The sequence below is a fragment of the Notechis scutatus genome, chromosome 1 (assembly GCF_049901735.1).
Source record: "Notechis scutatus isolate UNSWTSFEM ecotype Mainland chromosome 1, rNotScu1.2, whole genome shotgun sequence".
Taxonomy (NCBI): Eukaryota; Metazoa; Chordata; class Lepidosauria; order Squamata; family Elapidae; genus Notechis; species Notechis scutatus.
The window spans coordinates 269,439,526-269,456,779 of record NC_142009.1 but is presented as its reverse complement, the minus strand read 5'-3'; the positions used below and the strand labels follow the sequence as shown (position 1 = coordinate 269,456,779).

The window sequence follows — 17,254 nt, the reverse complement described above, 5'->3', positions numbered from 1 at the left end:
GCCCGCTCACGCGGATTGGCCCACGCTGTGACCGGCTGCTGAGCACCGTGAATGCTGGGAGAAAGAAAACATGGCGGCGGGGCCCAGCCGGATGGAAATTCAGACCCTCTTTAAGCGTCTGCGAGCTGTGCCAGCCAATAAGGTACTTGAGGGTGAAGCGTGGGGACTGTGCGCTCGGTGGCCGGACCACGGGACGTTTCAAGAGCGGAATTGAGCCGCCTTTTGATCCGTATCGCTCTTCGTCCTCGCCGGTAACCACTCGACCCCGCACCCGATTGTGGCGAGGCCGAAGGGAGAGACGAGCCCCCGAATCGAAGCGTCGTCACGTAGCGGTCCGGCATCAAAGCACCGTAGCAGCTGCTGAGGGGGAAAACGAGTGGTTGCCTAGGTGACGAGTTCGGTTTAAGACACCACGAGACGGCTTCTCCATTTCTTGCAGATCCGTTAATTTTACATTCCTTCTGTTTCGTTTTGTTTTTTTTGTAGTCCTGTTTCGACTGCGGGGCAAAGAACCCGAGCTGGGCCAGTATCACCTACGGGGTGTTTCTTTGCATCGACTGTTCCGGAACCCACCGCTCGCTGGGCGTTCATGTCAGCTTCATCCGGTAAAGTCCAGCTTGGATGCGGGCTAAAAACGCCTTCCAATAGTATCCAGGGCTGCTTAGATGATGGGTTGGCAATCCACATTATTTGCCTGATTACATAAGTAATTTAAAAAAAAAAATTGCATCGGGCAGATCTATCTTAATGATTTTCAAGTAAGAGAACAATTGAGTTTTATTTTCCTTGTGTCTAGAGTCCTTTGCATATTTCCAAGTCGAATTATTTAATAATTTATGTTTGACAGATGATCAAGGACTGCCGACCTGATACTGTCTTATTTCCCAAATTCTAGTTTTCTACTGGTATTAAATAACTATCAGTGTATAGATTCTTGGGTATATTAACATACTTTAAAAATAATAATCCCTATTCTATCCTGCAATTTTGCTGTCTTAAAAATATGACTTAGAACTAGAATAAATGTATAATCACTATAAATGTACACTAATCAACATACATTAAAATGAAATTTTATTGCATACAGCTTTCAAAGGGTCACTACTCCCAGTGTACATTATATAAACATGACTAAATAAATAAATACAAAATTATGCATATAGCCACATACCCACATATAAATATGCAAGATGACATAATTCTGACACTTTATATTGTATCTGAGATCCAGTTTGGGATAGGGTTAAGGCATCAGCACCTTCTGCTTGAGGCGTAAAGCCGGTCACTGTTTCTCAGCCCTAGAAAGAATGAGGCAAAGCAAACCATCCTGAATTCTTGCTTAGAAAACTTGCAGGGGCTTGTCCAGGCAATCACCAGGACTCCAACACTCATTCAAGAGATAGAAAAAACAACAACCCTATCTTTCTTTTGAGCTCTGAATAACTGACACTAGAAAATGGTCTAAATAGATTCATCATTCCTTTTACTCTAAATTTTGCCTGTGCCTTATTGAGCATTAGGGCCAAATGCTATTTAGAGAGTCTGGTTTATTTATCTTCAGGTTCTTTTCAGTGATAAAGGCTCTTTCGAAGTTCTGTGGATTAATTATTTGGAGTCTTTGAGTTTGTATGACAATGCAGGCTATATATGGCTTGCTTATGCACAACAATTGATTAGCAAACCATAGACGCCTCCAACCTTGACTTATTTGATGATATATAAAATAGAGTTCTGGCTTACTCATCATTATCCTTTATTTGAATAATATGTCTTTTATTTTCCCCACTGAAGACGTTTTCTGCATTTTGTTAGCCACACCTGTTTGCATTTATAAAATACTGTGTTTCAGTAAGCATGTCACTTATGTGAGGTGCAAATGCATTCATTTTTGTCCTTATTCTTAAAATTTAGTAACAATTCTAATATGCATTGCCCTACATACAAATTGACTAATTCTTTCATATTCTCTTTATCTATTTTTGCTTCTAAGAGGATAGGCAATGATTGTAAAACATTTTCCCTAACTAGTCCCTAACTATTTTATACTTGTAAGTAGTTGTTTTGTAATAGTTAACAAATGACAGGCATCTGTCAAGTAAATTGGTTATTAAGTGTGCATTTTTTCTCTTTGTTATCTCATTTCAATATATTTGTGAAGTCTGAAAAATTAGACACCTACTCACAGAAGATTGTTAAGAAAGTGTTAACGAAAGAGTATTAAATTATTTATATTGCAGTATTACAATAGTTTATACTGTAGGTATAAAGAATTACTGGCTCTGCCAGTGCATTGAATCAGCAGCTCCGTCCAGTATAACCAATGATGAGGAATGCTGCAAGTTGTAATTCAGAACCATCAACAGTCACAAATTCCCTACCCTGTTAAATTGTCAACTCTATAGCTTTAGCTTATTTGATTTGTGTTTGAAATGTTATAAAATGAATTCACTAGGTGCTCACAGATGTTTTCTGATAGGCACACAGTACATCTGTTTTAGGAGCCCTCCATAGGCTTTCTATTAAGTTCTGTGAGCTAATTTAAACAGCTGGTCTTAGCCTATACATCTCTTTATTGGCACCAGATTACCCTCAGGACTTCATATTTTCATTGACCAATCCAATAGTGCCAGGAGAAACAGCTGCCTGTACCCTATTTCGATGAGGTCGGGGTGTATGTATGTATAAACCTGGAAGCATTGCTTTTCTGTGATAGGGATTGCTCCTTGGAATGGTTTCTAATTAAGGAGTTGTTTGTGCCCAACATTATTTACCATCTAGAAAAAAAGAGAGCTTTTTGGGCACTACACCAGGCTGTTGGTTTCTTTTTTTTTTTTTTTTTTAACATTTCTGATATTTTTTTTGTATTATGCTTTTGCAAACTTTTGTTTTGTTTTGCTTTGTTATTGCAAGCTGCTAAAAATCTGTTTATGATTGTGAAAGGATATAAATCTGATGAATAAATCATAAACTAATAATTATTCCCAATTTGTCAGATAGACAAAAATTAGAATTCTGCACTGCAGAAATATAATGAAAGGCAGCATTCTCTATATCAAGCCCCCTGAATAGTCAGGCTGGTAGTGCCAACGGTTCTGGAAGACACAATTTAGGGAAAGCTGATATAAGATGATCTTTATGTTCCTGCAAATTGATCAAAAGCTTGGAACGTGCTAACTTTTCCTGTTTGTTGTGTGCAAGTATCGTACTAAGAGAAATGAAATTTGTATTTTTTGATAGGGCAACAGATTATATTGTGACAGAAGGGCATTTTGGCTTTTAGAAATCATTGATACCTATATGGTGAATTTGTGTTTAATATATAATGCCAATCTTGTCCCCTTGTAGATCTACAGAGCTTGACTCCAACTGGAGCTGGTTTCAGTTGAGGTGTATGCAAGTGGGTAGCAATGCCAATGCGGTAAGGACCAGTTGAAATTATATTATCTGATTATTTAGATGGGCATTGGATTTTTTTAATTGTTCCCTTTTTTTAGAGAATGCTATGAATGGATACCTGGTGAATAACTTTGTGAATAGTTATTAACAAACTTATCAATATTTCTGGATCATCTAATACCATTGAAGTTCAATCACTACATATCTACAGTATATCTGGAAATATTATCTAGATTTCAGTGTGTTCTTTTTGGCCCTAACAATCAACTATATTCTCTCTGTTTTCAGACAGCTTTTTTCTGCCAGCATGGCTGTACCACCTCAGATGCCGCTGCCAAGTATAATAGCCGTGCTGCTCACGTGTACCGAGAAAAGGTCCAGCAGCTGGCAAGTGCTGCTATGGCCAAATATGGAAATGATGTAAGGACCAATAAGTCTCTGCCCTGTTGGGGATAAAGGGAGAAATTATAAGACCTGCTATAAAAATCCATAGATGATCATCTCCTTTTTTAGCTCCTGATTGATGGCCTGAGTGGGATTCCTGGCCACTCTCTGGAAAGGAATGATGCTGATTTCTTCTTGGAGCATACACAGGTGAGTAGAACCCACTTGACTTGCTCTTTTCAGTTGCAGATCTTCCTTGTAGGATTGCCTGATGATTTTTCCTCAATACAGATAATCCTTGGTTAGCGACCAATCATTCAGCACCCACTTGAAGCTATGACAGGGAGAACAAGGAGCCTCACACCCAATCTTTGAAGTTGTGGCTGTTGCAGCATCCCACAGTCACATGTTCACTATATTCAACCTTTAGTGTCAGCTTCTGATAAATAAAGTTAATGGAGAAACTGTTGTGATCCTGTGATGTCATGCTTAACAATCATACAGAATTTGCTTAACTGTGACTGGTTCTTCTGTTGTGATATGATATGGTCATACTTTTTCCTGCATGATTACATCACTTAGTGAATGAGTTCCTGGGGCCTAGTTATAGTTGTTTACCAAGACTACCTATACTGTACCTTTTAACTGAGTACTAGTTTATGGTGAACCATTCGGATTGACAGTCTGGTCAGAAGTTGCCATCTTCATTTTTTTTTCATTGCAATTCTGAGTTGCCATCATATATTAATTTGTAGCGAATCAGGATAGTGCTATGTACGGGACACAGTACTATTGATATTTTTCAAAGCTTTCCCCAACCTGGTGGCTTTCAGGTGTATTGAAATTGTCAGAAATCCTGTAAGTTGAAGTCCCGACAAATCCGTCAGGTAAAGATTGTAAGAGCTGCTCTCATTAAAGGAGCTGGAACTTTACACTATTCTTTTATGTGCAAGCCTATATTTTTTTCTTTGAAATACAAACCATTTGGATAATAGTTCTTAACAAAAATTTATATGCATTCTTTGTTCAAACCGAATATAATGTCATTAGGCTAATCAATGTATGTTGTGTCATCCCCTTTCTTAGAAGTGATTGGCTGGATAGTATCAGAAATGGAGTACAGATAATCCTTGACTTGTGACCACAATTGAGCCCAAAATTTCTGTTGTTAAGGGAGACAAGTAAAATTTCTCCCATTTTACAATCTTTCTTGTCACAGTTGTTAAGTGAATCAATGTCATTGCTATGTTAGTAACATGCTTGTTAATTGAATCTGGCTTCCCAACTGACTGCTTTGCTCACATGACCAGGGGATGCTGCAACGCTCATAAGTGTAAAAAAGGGTCATAAGTCACTTCTTTCTGTGCTGTTGCAACTTCAAAGGTCACTAAGCGAACTTCTGCATGGCTGGAATATTTTTTCTTTGCGATAGGATCGTAATTGATGGCTGACAACTCCATTAGAATGGAACCTATCTTTAAGAAAGTAGTAATATTCATTCTCTACAATGTGGGAGAAATATGTGGCTTATTAGGGCAGATCTTGTTTGAGTTATAAATTAACATTGTTGAGCCTTTGTAAGAACTGATTTGTTTTCTTTAAGGCTTTTAATGATTGGGATGTGGCTAAGATGGAGCAGAGCAGAATAGAGTCCACATCAGAATTGGAGAAACCAGCAAAGCCATCTGAAAATAATGGGGTTCCACGTAAGTACCAAAACAGAAGCCATATATTTAGTTTCTTTTTCCATATTAAATATCTCCACTGGGTAAAATGAACCTTGGTTGCTATTAAGCTTGATGATCAGCAGACAATCCATGTCATGCAGGCTTTATATTTTGATACACCGAAACTCTGTAATCAGTTCAGTGATAAATGTAGTAGCTTTTGTTTTTCTGAACTGAGAATTTTTTTCAGTTAAAGAGTATTACCTGTTTGAATAATTTAGAAGTTCTGTATTTCAACAGGATAAATGTATGATATATGAAAGAATCATGTCTATTAATTGATAGGTGGCTGTATTCATATACCTGGCTGAGATAATAGATGGTTTTAATTATAGATTGTTGAGAAAACAGGATCAACATTTGTAGATAAGCAAACTTGTAATAGCATGCCAGCTATTTTCTGCTAATTACTTTCCTTTTTTAGCTGCCTAGGAGCGTTAAAACTAGGAATATGCTAGAAACTATTAGCCCAGTATCCCCGTTTTCATGTTACCTTAAGCTATAGTTACAATCAGAAGAGTAACAATAGAGCATAGATTCAAGCTGGTTTTCGCTGAATCAGTCATTTGCAATAAGTGTCTCTTTGATAAGTTCTTCAGTTTATTTTAGTAGTTTCTTCATGGAATTGTGGTGCTTTGGAGTATGTGTAGTGCTTCTAGACCATCACAGTTCGGGGAATTATTTTTTTATTCTGTAGAGGCTGACCAAGGTCCATCCATTGAGTTATTGAGCACCTCTCCCAAAGGCTCCCTTGGTAAGTATACATAGCACCTCTGTTTTCCTCAATGCACGGTGCTGCTAGCGATCATCGGTTTCACTTCAGATGATTTGCACTGACATAGATCTATTGCAGATGCTATACTGGGTTGAGAAGATGAATAGTTCTCATTTTGAACTGCTTATTGCAATATAGTAGGAATTGCGTAACATAGATTTCATCTTTTTGGAAACTGTAGAATCATTGGAAGGAACATTAAGATGTGAATTGGTCTAATCCCTCGCTGTCCAGAGGTGGCTATAATTATCTCTTAATAGGAAGCCACCCAGCTTCTATTTTTAAACGTTTTAATTCTGAAGAGTTTATAACAGCCTGAGTCAAGTTTGATTCCCTGTTAAAGAATTATCTGTCAGAAGGATTTTCTTAGAATTTGAAATCACTGTGATTCTGTAGCCTTAGCTAATACTGAGGATTGAGGTAGTAGCAAGCTAATATGGCCTTGGCTTGTTCTTCAAGAGTAATGTCCAACTAATTCAGATTGTGGCCTGATTCTCCAATGTCACGATCTTAGATATTATTTATACCTCATTTCTATTTTCAAGCTCTCTTCACTTTGATGTAAATATCCTTAGGAAAAAAACAATACAACTTTCCATAACATCCATGCTCTTTTCATTTAGGAATATGAAAGATGCACTGAATCCTAATAAGAAAAACCTTTAAACACACTATCTTGATTTAAATGTCATTTTACATGTGAGTATATGTGATATATTTTGTATATTTATCAATCAACTAATATATGAAACATATTGTATATACTCGCATAAGGACATAAACCATCCCTCAAATTTTAACCAAAATACCATCAAAATGTGACACCTGCAGATAAGGTGACCTGCATTTTTATGGTATTTTGGTTTAAATTTCAAGGGCCTGCTTATACCCAAGTATATATGAAAAATAATTTTTTTTAAAAATGCAGGTATCTGCAAAAAAGCCAAATCCATTTGTTTCGGATGCATTTTAACAATATTCTTAGCTTATCTCTTGAGTCTATTCAGTATTTCCAATACTGGCGATTTACTAGACCAAAGTATAGTCTTGTGTGGGATATCTTGCAGAAGGTCAGACTTGTACGCTCAACCTTCATCTAAACATCTTTTTAGAATCGATACATGCCTGTCTCTTTCTCCTTCAGACGCTTCCATGTGTCTGTCTCCACAAGGGGCAGCTCCGGCCAGAGGTAACTGGCTCTGTATGGACTACTTGCCTTCCATTGCTGTGGTTCTGCTTCCAGCTCTAAGTTTATCTGTCTTGCACCTTTTAAGATCTCAACCCAACATGGAAGGACTTGCTCTTAGTTAGCAGTGAACTTTAGATTACATTTTGCTTCTGGAATTTTGGCAGTTAGTTAAGTGGACACACATGGCATAACTTGGACAATTATATTCTCCTTGCTTTGGTTGTGTGGAAACTACTGAGCAACCTGCAACATATGTCTCTTCTAAGTTTACAGCAATGCTTCGTTTCTACTGGGCCTTTCCCACCGACACTTCTGAGCTCACTGCCTACCAAAGTCACCACGTCTTGGCGTTGTAATTCTATCACTTTCTCACCTGGAAGGGGAGGCCCAAGTGGTTACTAATTTGAAATTGCATGTTATGGCTGGTCATATTGACACTGAATCTGGGTGCTGCTGCTGGATCTGCTGGGTATATTAACAATGTTTATAGGACACTTGGCCACGGTAGTCTTTTAACCATAAAAGTTTTGAAATATTGTGACAAGTATTCGTATTCACCGCAGCTTAAGCTCATCCTTCATTGATTGCCTTTATTGTAGAAATAAAGCCTTCCCTTATTGGAAAGAAGAAGGCAGGTGGAGCAAAAAAGGGGGTAAGTTTGTTGTCAGATACCTTGCCTTTCCATGGCATGCACTTGCTTGCATTTTTTGACAAAGTTGTGTCCCTCCGAGTGACATTTTGTGAGAACTTCCTTTTCTGCCATGGCTGCTGTCTGTTTTTTATATAAGCTAATGGGGATTTGCCTCGTTCTTTTTCTCTTTCATTTCTTCAGCTCCTGCTGGACAGCATCATTATCCAGTTCTCTGGAAACCTTTCTGCATACCAATAGTTTGAAACAGTCCTCTTAATACTATGGATTTAGCTCTTGGGGGATTACTGTAACCCTGTATTTATTTTTAGTGTGGGTTAACTATCATGGGCAGATGATTTCACCTTAGAAATTAATGTATTTATGTTTTGCGTTTGACTTTATGGTGTAGTCTTGGAGAAAAAGATAATAGATAATAGATGCCCCCTCCAAACCGCCCTTTTGGTTCATACAGCAAAGCTTGCAAAATTGAAGGCATTGTTTTGTATCTTTGCTTTCTGTAATAAAGTAACTCTGAAATGGAATGATAAATGGATATCTTGGTTTCTATTGTGCCCGTGCATAGGTTGCTATATAATTCATGCAAATTCCTCCGGTGTTTCAGGTTCAGTGACTTTCACATTTTCTTCTGCTTCCTTTTCTTTAGCTGGGAGCCAAAAAAGGTCTTGGAGCTCAAAAAGTGAGCAGTCAGAGTTTTACAGAAGTTGAACGGCAGGCCCAGATGGCAGAAAAGCTGAAAGAACAACAAGCAGCTGAGTACAGGAAGCAAGCAGAGGAATCTGTGTGAGTGGCTTTTATATCTAGCATCCTTGAGTTGGGATACACATAAATTAGCTCACAAGGGGATTGAACTGGAGAATGAACTCAGGAAGCCTAAATGACCTGATGCCCAACTCAGACCTGAGAATTTATAAATAAATAAAATAATGGCCAGTGCCTGCACATGAATAGAGCCTGGATCATCATACTTTTCAGCTTGTCTGTTGTCAGTTCTCATAGTTATATTCAAAACTTGGGCTGGGATATGATATATACAGTACACTATGGGGGAGCTATTTGAACTCTGTGGTTTGTTGATGCTTGTGTGGTGTCTTTCTCACAGAGTGGCCTCAATGAGATTGGCCTATCAAGAGCTTCAAATTGACCGGAAGAAGGAGGAGAAGAAACTTCAAAATTTAGAAGGGAAGAAGCGTGAACAGGCTGAAAGACTAGGCATGGGCTTGGTGTCCAGAAGGTAATTTACTTTATTAGAAAATAAAAACAGGGCTCCCCTTCTGTGTCATGCAGTTGTTAGCAGTCTCAGCAGGCCTGACCTGTGCTTTTGATCTTTCCAAAGGCTGTTTGGATGCTGTATATATTCAGCTCCCTTCATAGGAGTGATTTATATTGTGGCCTTGGAGTAAGAAATTGCAGTAAGAAAAGTCAGCCAGAGGCTAATGTGATAATCAAATAGTGTTCAGAAATCTGTACAAGTTAAGGAAAGCCTTTTTTAACAAATAAAGCACAAACTATAATAGAAAAGGGTAATAAAAGATTATAAAGGATGCTGCTGATGATGCCCAGTTACCTTGAGATAAGATGGGCAGCCTGTAAATTTTATAAATAAATAAAAGATGGTGCAGAAAAAGAAATGCATAGAAAAAAACACAATAAAGAACTTATTAAGAACTTATTTGAATGTTTTTGAAGCAGAAAACCAGCCAATGAAACAGCTGGACCCGAAAAGTAAAAGAGATTCTCAGGGATATAGATATAGATATTGCAGATAAATTGAGCCAAGTCCTTTGCATCTGTCTTCAGTACAGAAAATATAGGGAAACTGTCTGACCTGGTATGGATTTTCTTAGGTAGAGGATTGGAAGCATTAAAGGCAGTTGAAGTAACAAGGGAAAGTATTGTAGGTCAGCTTGAGACATGACATTGAAACAGATCATCATGTTCTGATGGAATCTACCTAAAAGTTCTTACAAACACTGTCAAATTATTGACACCTTAGCAAAAAAATACCTTCGCTCAATTTAAGTTCACTATAAGAAGACTGGAAATCCCTAATACAATTTAAACAAGAAACTCAAGGGAGTTTGGGGAAATTTACACTGTGGAGCAGTCATCTTAAGGTCTGTTGCAAGCAAACCAATAGTCATCAGTAATTAAGCACAGAGCAAAACAAGTTCTGAAAGTAGTTTTGCATGGATTCGACAAAGAAAATTCTTTTGGAGGTTATTTTTAAAAAGACTTCGCCAGCCGTCTTCATATAGGGCCAAAGGCTATGCCACCACCGTTTCTGAACAAATCACAAGACTTCTGGGACACTGTCCTTTGGATAGATGAGACCAAAGTGGAAATGTTTGGCCATAATGCTCAGTGCCACATTTGGCGAAACCCAGACACAGCATATCAGCACAAACATCTTGTACCAACCATTAAGCACAATTATGGAGGGGTGATGATTTGGATTTGTTTTGCAGCCACAGGACTTGGGCATCTTGCAGTCATTTAGTCGAGCATGAACTTCTCTGTATACCAAAGTATTCCAGAGTCAAATATGAGGCCATCTGTCTGACAGCTAAAGTTGGGCTGACATTGGGTCATGCAACACAGCAATGATCCCAAGAACAACAGCAACTGTACAACAGAATGACTGGAAAAAAAATAAGAAGGTGGCCCAGTAAAAGTCCGGACCTCAACCTATACTGTGGCGGGACCTCAAGAGAATTGTGCATAAAGAAATGCTCACAAACCTCAGTGAACAATGTTGTAAAGAAGAGTGAAATTCTTTCATAATGATGTGAAAGACTGATAAAGTCATACAGAAAATGATTACTTCAAGTTACTGCTGCTAAAGGTGGTTCTACAAGTTATTGAATCATAAGGTGTATTTAATTTTTCACAGATGGTTTCTCCATTTTACTTTTTGTAAAATAAATGATGACATGGTGCAGTATGTTACATGTTGTTAATCTGAAGTTGTATTTTTAAGAATTGCTAAGGACCAGATGACTTTTACTATGTACTGATATATAAAACCACAGAACTCAAAGAGGGTGTATTTTTTCACATGACTGTATGTATTTATATTTGGGACTATGGATTTTGAGCGGTGGGCTACCTCCAATTCATGGGCCTAAAGATCTCAGTCCCTGTTTTAGAGTATCATCAAGCAAACAAGTTGAAAAGAACTCTGTTGCTATTGTATAGTTGGATTTTCAAAAAAAAAAAAACTTTGACACAACCTTATCAAAGGCTGTTCAGTAAACTTAGCTGTCATAGACTAAGCAGACCTGTACATTTATGTATTAGTAATTGGTGAAAAACAAATAGTGTTGGAATTTTATCAAAAAATGGAAATAAGAACTAGAGTCCTTCAAGATTCATTGTTGAGAGCAGTATCTTCTAATTTGTTCATAGACAGATTGTCTTAGGCCTAAGTAGTGAACCAACCAAATTTATGAATGCTATTAAATGATTTAGGATGGGAAAACAAAAAGGATCATGAAAATATCCAGAAGGCTCTCTTTAAACTAGATGGACTGTCATCAAATGGCAAAAGCAGTTTGTTTTAAGTAAGTGGAGAGTGATATATGCCAAGGTAATTCTAGTGTTGAAGAAATATTTGGAAGTGTGGAGTTCTGCCAGGTCTTTTAACTTTGTATTGTTTCTTCTAGTTCCATTTCGCATTCCGTCCTGTCTGAGATGCAAGTAATAGAACAAGAAACACCAGCGAGTGCAAAGTCCTCTAGGTCTCAGCTGGGCCTCTTTGAAGATACTGGAAGCTTCACATCTGGACCACCCAAGTACGACTGAGCTTTGCTGAGTTTTTAGTTCTGTAAATATTTCTCTATCTGGCCTGCATATATTTCTTTCTTGCATTTGTTCCTAGGTACAAAGATAATCCATTCTCACTAGGGGATGGTTTTGGTTCACAATGGGAAACAGAAATGCCTTCCTGGGGACTTGACAAAAGAGAAGAGGAGACAGACGTCACAGTGTCAAGCATCCGACCCATTGGTGACAGGTAAAGGGAAGACTGTCCTTTGCTCTAACGTAGAGCTGTGTGAATGGGGAGTAGAAGGGATCTGCTTGAAATTTATAGTCAGTGAAAGATTTCAGTGCTTTTCTCTTATTCGCAGACCGACCAGCAGAAGAGAAACGGAGAGCAAGGTATCAGAGTCTAACGAAGCTCGACAGAAGTTTGCAGGTGCCAAAGCCATCTCATCTGACATGTTCTTTGGGCGAGAAGTTGATGCTGAGGTAGGTTTTCTGTGATTTTCCTGCCCATAGAGAGGCCTATTTCTGACCCATCCTAATCAATATTAGCTCCCCCCCCCACACTTATTTTTAAAAATCTTTTTATTTCCATTAGTTTTAAATAGTTTTTTTTTTCTTATTTCCACCAGTATGAGGCCAGATCCCGACTTCAGCAGCTCTCAGGAAGCAATGCCATTAGTTCTGTTGATCTTTTTGGAGAATCTGAAGCAGCAAATTTGGGTATGTCCATCAGAACCCAAAAAGGATTATTCTTTTGGAACTGCACTGTGATAATTCATAACTTAACACCATAGCTTTGCTGCCCTCAGTTCCATATTGAGGACCGTTTGGTACAGAGCAGTGAGTAGAGTAAGACTTGTGAAAATGTGCGAGTTCAAGCAGTTAAGTTCTCTCTGATAAGCGTCGTTCTTTATTTGGCAAAGATCTGTCAGGCTTCATATTTATATTTTTTCTTCCCTGCAGGTGGTGTATCCATTGGAAATGTACTACCGGCAGCTGACATTGCTCAGTTCAAGCAGGGAGTAAAGTCGGTTGCTGGCAAGATGGCTGTCCTGGCCAACGGTGTGATGAACTCGCTGCAGGTGAGAAGTGAGGGGAAGCTATTCATTATACTTATACGCCATGTCAACCAAGATGACATTGGACTTTTCCCTCATTTTATTTTGTTAAGTAGTAAGTTGGGTTGAAAGAGAATGATTAGCCCATAATCACCTGATGAGTTTTTGTGGTGGTGGACGAATTAAAACCTGAGTCTCCTCAGTGCTAGTCTAGTGTCTAACCACTGCACCATACAGGAGTCCCAGTCAATCTATTTACTATTAAATTTTAGAAGAGCTTTTAAAGGTGTAATTAATATGCTTCCATGAACAACATATGTAATATTTGAAGAAACTCATATGATGGTGTAGACTGGGTAATTCTTTTATATTTTGAAAGCATGTTGTGGGTTCCATTGGAGAATACAGTCAGTTATGAAACAATGGGTGAAATTGCTCCTGTCATCCCCTCTGCCTACTTATAGTTCTCTCTCTGCCTAGATTATTATTATTTTTCTGGACAGTTGAGCATGCTTCTAAACAAGAGTTGCCATTTTTCACCACCAGTGTAAAATCCAAAACGTTACTGAAAATAGTGATAATGCTGGAGGCTGGCCACTTACATTTCAACACGCCTGTTTCCTATATTTTTTTTTGAAAGAGAAGAATTTAAAAGACAATTTTAAAATAGGGGTCCTGGAGCCTTATGCACATCTTGATGCTCATGGACATCACATTGTTTAATTCTGCCAAATGGGGTATAAAAGCACTAATTTAAGTACTTCCAAGACAACTAGTTGATTAGTCCACTTTAAGAAGTATTGCATTTTTCATGGTCAATTTGAATTTGCAAATTTTATAAAGCTACATGGATCCAGTTGGATAATTTCACTGTATGCAAATAAGGTGATATTAAAACATTGATTTTGAGTAGAAGCATTGATAATACAGCAAGATGTATCTCCTAATACTGTACTTATGTGATTTACAGCCCTATCTGAACTGTATTTATATAGTATGCAGTAAAATAAATCCTTAGAGACTTCTGAACTTTCCAAAAGGGATAATCATATGAAAACAAACTTAAACATAGTATATAGACATCAAGACAAGACCCAACAAGAGCGCTTAATATTTTCTGTATTGTTGACTGACTAGCCAAGATTGCTGATGAGATATAAAATAGTAGGAAATTCAAGGATAAAAATACAGAAACTAAAGTGAAGAATCTTCCCCCCAAAAACCATGTTGTTAGTGCATAAATTCAGGAGTTTTGATTAGACTCAACATACAAATTTGGTGGATACATTAAGGTTCATATTTCCTATGTACTTAATAATGTGGCAAAAAGAACCACTTTGGACTTTCTTGAATAGTGACCCAGATTCCATTCTGGTTCGGGCTTAGTTCAGGCCTGGTGTGCAAGCCTTGAGTTCAAGACTGTTTTTATATTTTGTGTTAATTATGTAAACATGCACATTCAAAGAATTGTCCAATAATGAAGCTAAAATTCCCATGCTGATCTTTTTCTGACATTCTGGGAGGATTACATAGAATTCTCCAATATTTTTTGTGGACCATCTCACTGTTCAGATCTTAATAGTTTAGTAAAACCTTTGTTTTTGGTATGACTGGCTCATAAGCACTAAGTTTTGTTTATCAGCTTTGGACTAGTTTTTACAGCTAAATGCCTAGAAATCTTCAAGCATGTTTCTGGACAATTTGTTAAGTGATTTCTCCCCTCCTCTTTTTCTCTTTTCCCTCCTACCCTTAGGACCGCTATGGTTCATATTGATGATCTAGAAGACTATACCTCTTGGCCATCGGGTGTAACACCACTTGAACTTGGAAACTTGGAAATACCACATGAGAAGTCTACAGGATAATTTCTAAACTGAGCAGAGCTGAGGTCTGCTTGAGAATAGAAGAAATGGACATGCTTGTCCTATACTCAAAAGTTTTCTGGACAATTGTTTTGTATTAGAAAACAAATATTTTGTCAAAACCCAGCCTTCAATGATTGAAGTATGGGCCTTTCCAGAGAACACCCCTCTGCTGCTATGGATTGAGATAGGGTGCAGATGTCATTGTGGTGCTGCTCTTTATATTTCTCTTTGTCTCCCTGACTGCTGTTGGTGGACTTAGTATTGTGGAAGCAGGAAAGTAGTGTGTAATATTTCTCATGCTTCTGCATGAATTCAGAGGCAAATTATAGTACTTGTCGCATTGGTGGAGACTCTAGAACCTGTGCTCCAGAATAGAGTGAAATTCCTTCCTCTGTCCTTGGTAATCTTACTGCCTTAAAGGAACCAGTGTGATGCACCATTTTAGAATAGTGGCTTAAAAGCACAAACATACAGCATGCAATGAAAGGTCAGAACTCTTGGCCTTAGTTAAGATTCTTTTATTTTGCAAATATGACTGATGATAAATTTGTGCAGGAGATAGGAGATCTTCAGTGATAAGCAAGGAAAGGTTATCAAACCTTTCCTATAATCAGTTGGTTGTCCATTGAGTGCTGTCTTTTATTTCATGTGCTAAAAGAAATTGGAGCTGAAATGCGTGTTTACTATATTCACTCCATTTACTGTGTCCCATTGTTGTTGCATAACCATTGCTACTACTGCCTTCCTTTGGAATCACAATAATGGGCTTGACTGAACACCATAGCTCTCTTGCAAACTATATTGAATCAAAATCAGTCTCAAGAAGGCTTCTTCCACCTATCCAGGCATCACTATTGTCCCTATGCTTTCTGGCATTGTTTTCATAAATTGCTACAGCTTTATTGATCAAAGAGGAACTGGAATAGATAAATGCTCCCAGCCTACACTGCTAATCTCATGCCTGAGACAATAAAAGGTATTTTGCTCCAAAGCACCCATTGCATCTGCATGCTAAATCCCATGTTTCAGTGATACTTTTCCACCGGAGTATTCTCATTTCAACAGAGTGGGAGAATTATTTCCTTGTGAAATGGTGCTTACTGTTGTAACCATTTTGCATTCAAATTGCATGATTGTTGCTGCTGCACTGTGGGTTTATCTGGAAACTGCCACCAAATACAGTGTGTCCCCTAAGACGACAAGCCAGTTGTTTAATAGGAAGAGTAATCACCAAGAATACACTGGAATTATGTCTTGACTTTCAGTGAGGTAAACTTGCTAGAGGCAGCTGAGGTTACCAATGCCCTTTGAGGTTACCCACTTTCACATTAGTGTAACTCATTAGTGCAATTAATCTGCTTATGCCTTGTGCACTTCCTATGAAAATAAATGCCTGCATGGACTGACCAGAAATTTCCCCCTTTGCTTGCTTCTCCTTTGTGTTCATAGGATTCTGAAAATAGCCTCTCCAGTTTCAAGTGTTAGAGATTTAAAATTGTTTGCTCAGTTCCTGAGCAAGGAGTTTGCAGAGCTCATTAGACCACTGCTTTTTCACTCAAGAGATTAGAAGAGGTTTCCCCTGCTTGGGTCATCTCTGTATTTGAAATTCATCAAAATATTCATAAGTGATATGCAGCCAACGTTATGGCACTGCTTTATGGGGTTTTAAAGGTGAGAGAGATGGAATCTTTCTCCTCTCCAATAAATCAGACTGGATTCTTGTGTTCTCAATTTCTTGCGGTTCTTATTTTCCTGGGCCCCAAATAATAATATAAAATGTGTTGTTAGAAATCACACCCTCCATCGTATTTTCTATACTAAGCTCTAAGAACGAAAATTAGATTTAAAGTAAAGCTAAGGTTATCATGTATGTTATTTAAAAAAAAACACGAACCTTCTAGAAGTATTCTATAACATTATGACGACTATTTTTTGACTGCAAGAAATATTGCCTTATAGTTTCAACTGTATAACATTTATACTTCACTTCCCAAGGAAAGAAAGAAAAATCTTTCGTTGAAATTCTTTAGTACTACTTATGTCCTTTCAAAAGACATCTGAATAGCAAATGATGCAGTTGCTACTTTTTGTAATATAACTTATTGTTGTGACTCCGGGATTTGAATCTGTTCCGTTGGCAGATGTGAGCTCAAGTGAAGAGGACCTGGCAGTGAGATTTAAGCCTGCATTGCTGAGTGATTTTGAGGGTAGCCAGGATGAGGAAGTGGACTTGGCTATGAGAGACGAACCTAATTTATTAGAGCTGTCAGAGCCTTCTACCTCCCCCAAGTTTCCATCTTGGATTACGCAGCAGCCGGTGGCAGATAAACAGGAAAACGTGCGAGAGGTTTCAGGAGAGGAGGAAAACTTTGAGGGATCCTAGCTTGATGTGAGAAATAGACGGAGATTGAGACGTCAATCTCAATTGGGAAAGAGGCGTCGA

The 17,254-nt window shown here is 38.1% G+C and overlaps 1 protein-coding gene across 2 annotated transcripts; it reads left to right on the top strand.

Moving 5' to 3' along the window:
- Window positions 1-33: 33 nt before the first annotated feature.
- On the top strand, window positions 34-16,542 carry ARFGAP2 (ARF GTPase activating protein 2). Of its 2 annotated transcripts, XM_026671220.2 has the most exons (17): window positions 34-142; window positions 487-605; window positions 3,346-3,418; window positions 3,685-3,816; window positions 3,910-3,990; window positions 5,384-5,486; window positions 6,205-6,261; window positions 7,427-7,471; window positions 8,071-8,123; window positions 8,767-8,903; window positions 9,223-9,354; window positions 11,786-11,914; window positions 12,001-12,135; window positions 12,251-12,371; window positions 12,518-12,608; window positions 12,852-12,970; window positions 14,700-16,542. In XM_026671220.2, the coding sequence occupies exons 1-17, from the start codon at window positions 71-73 to the stop codon at window positions 14,718-14,720; spliced, it is 1,620 nt and encodes a 539-aa protein (XP_026527005.2). In that variant the 5' UTR covers window positions 34-70; the 3' UTR covers window positions 14,721-16,542. The 2 variants fall into 2 exon arrangements, with proteins under 2 accessions (XP_026527005.2, XP_026527006.2); XM_026671221.2 differs by lacking the exon at window positions 7,427-7,471.
- The last annotated feature ends 712 nt before the right edge of the window (window positions 16,543-17,254 follow it).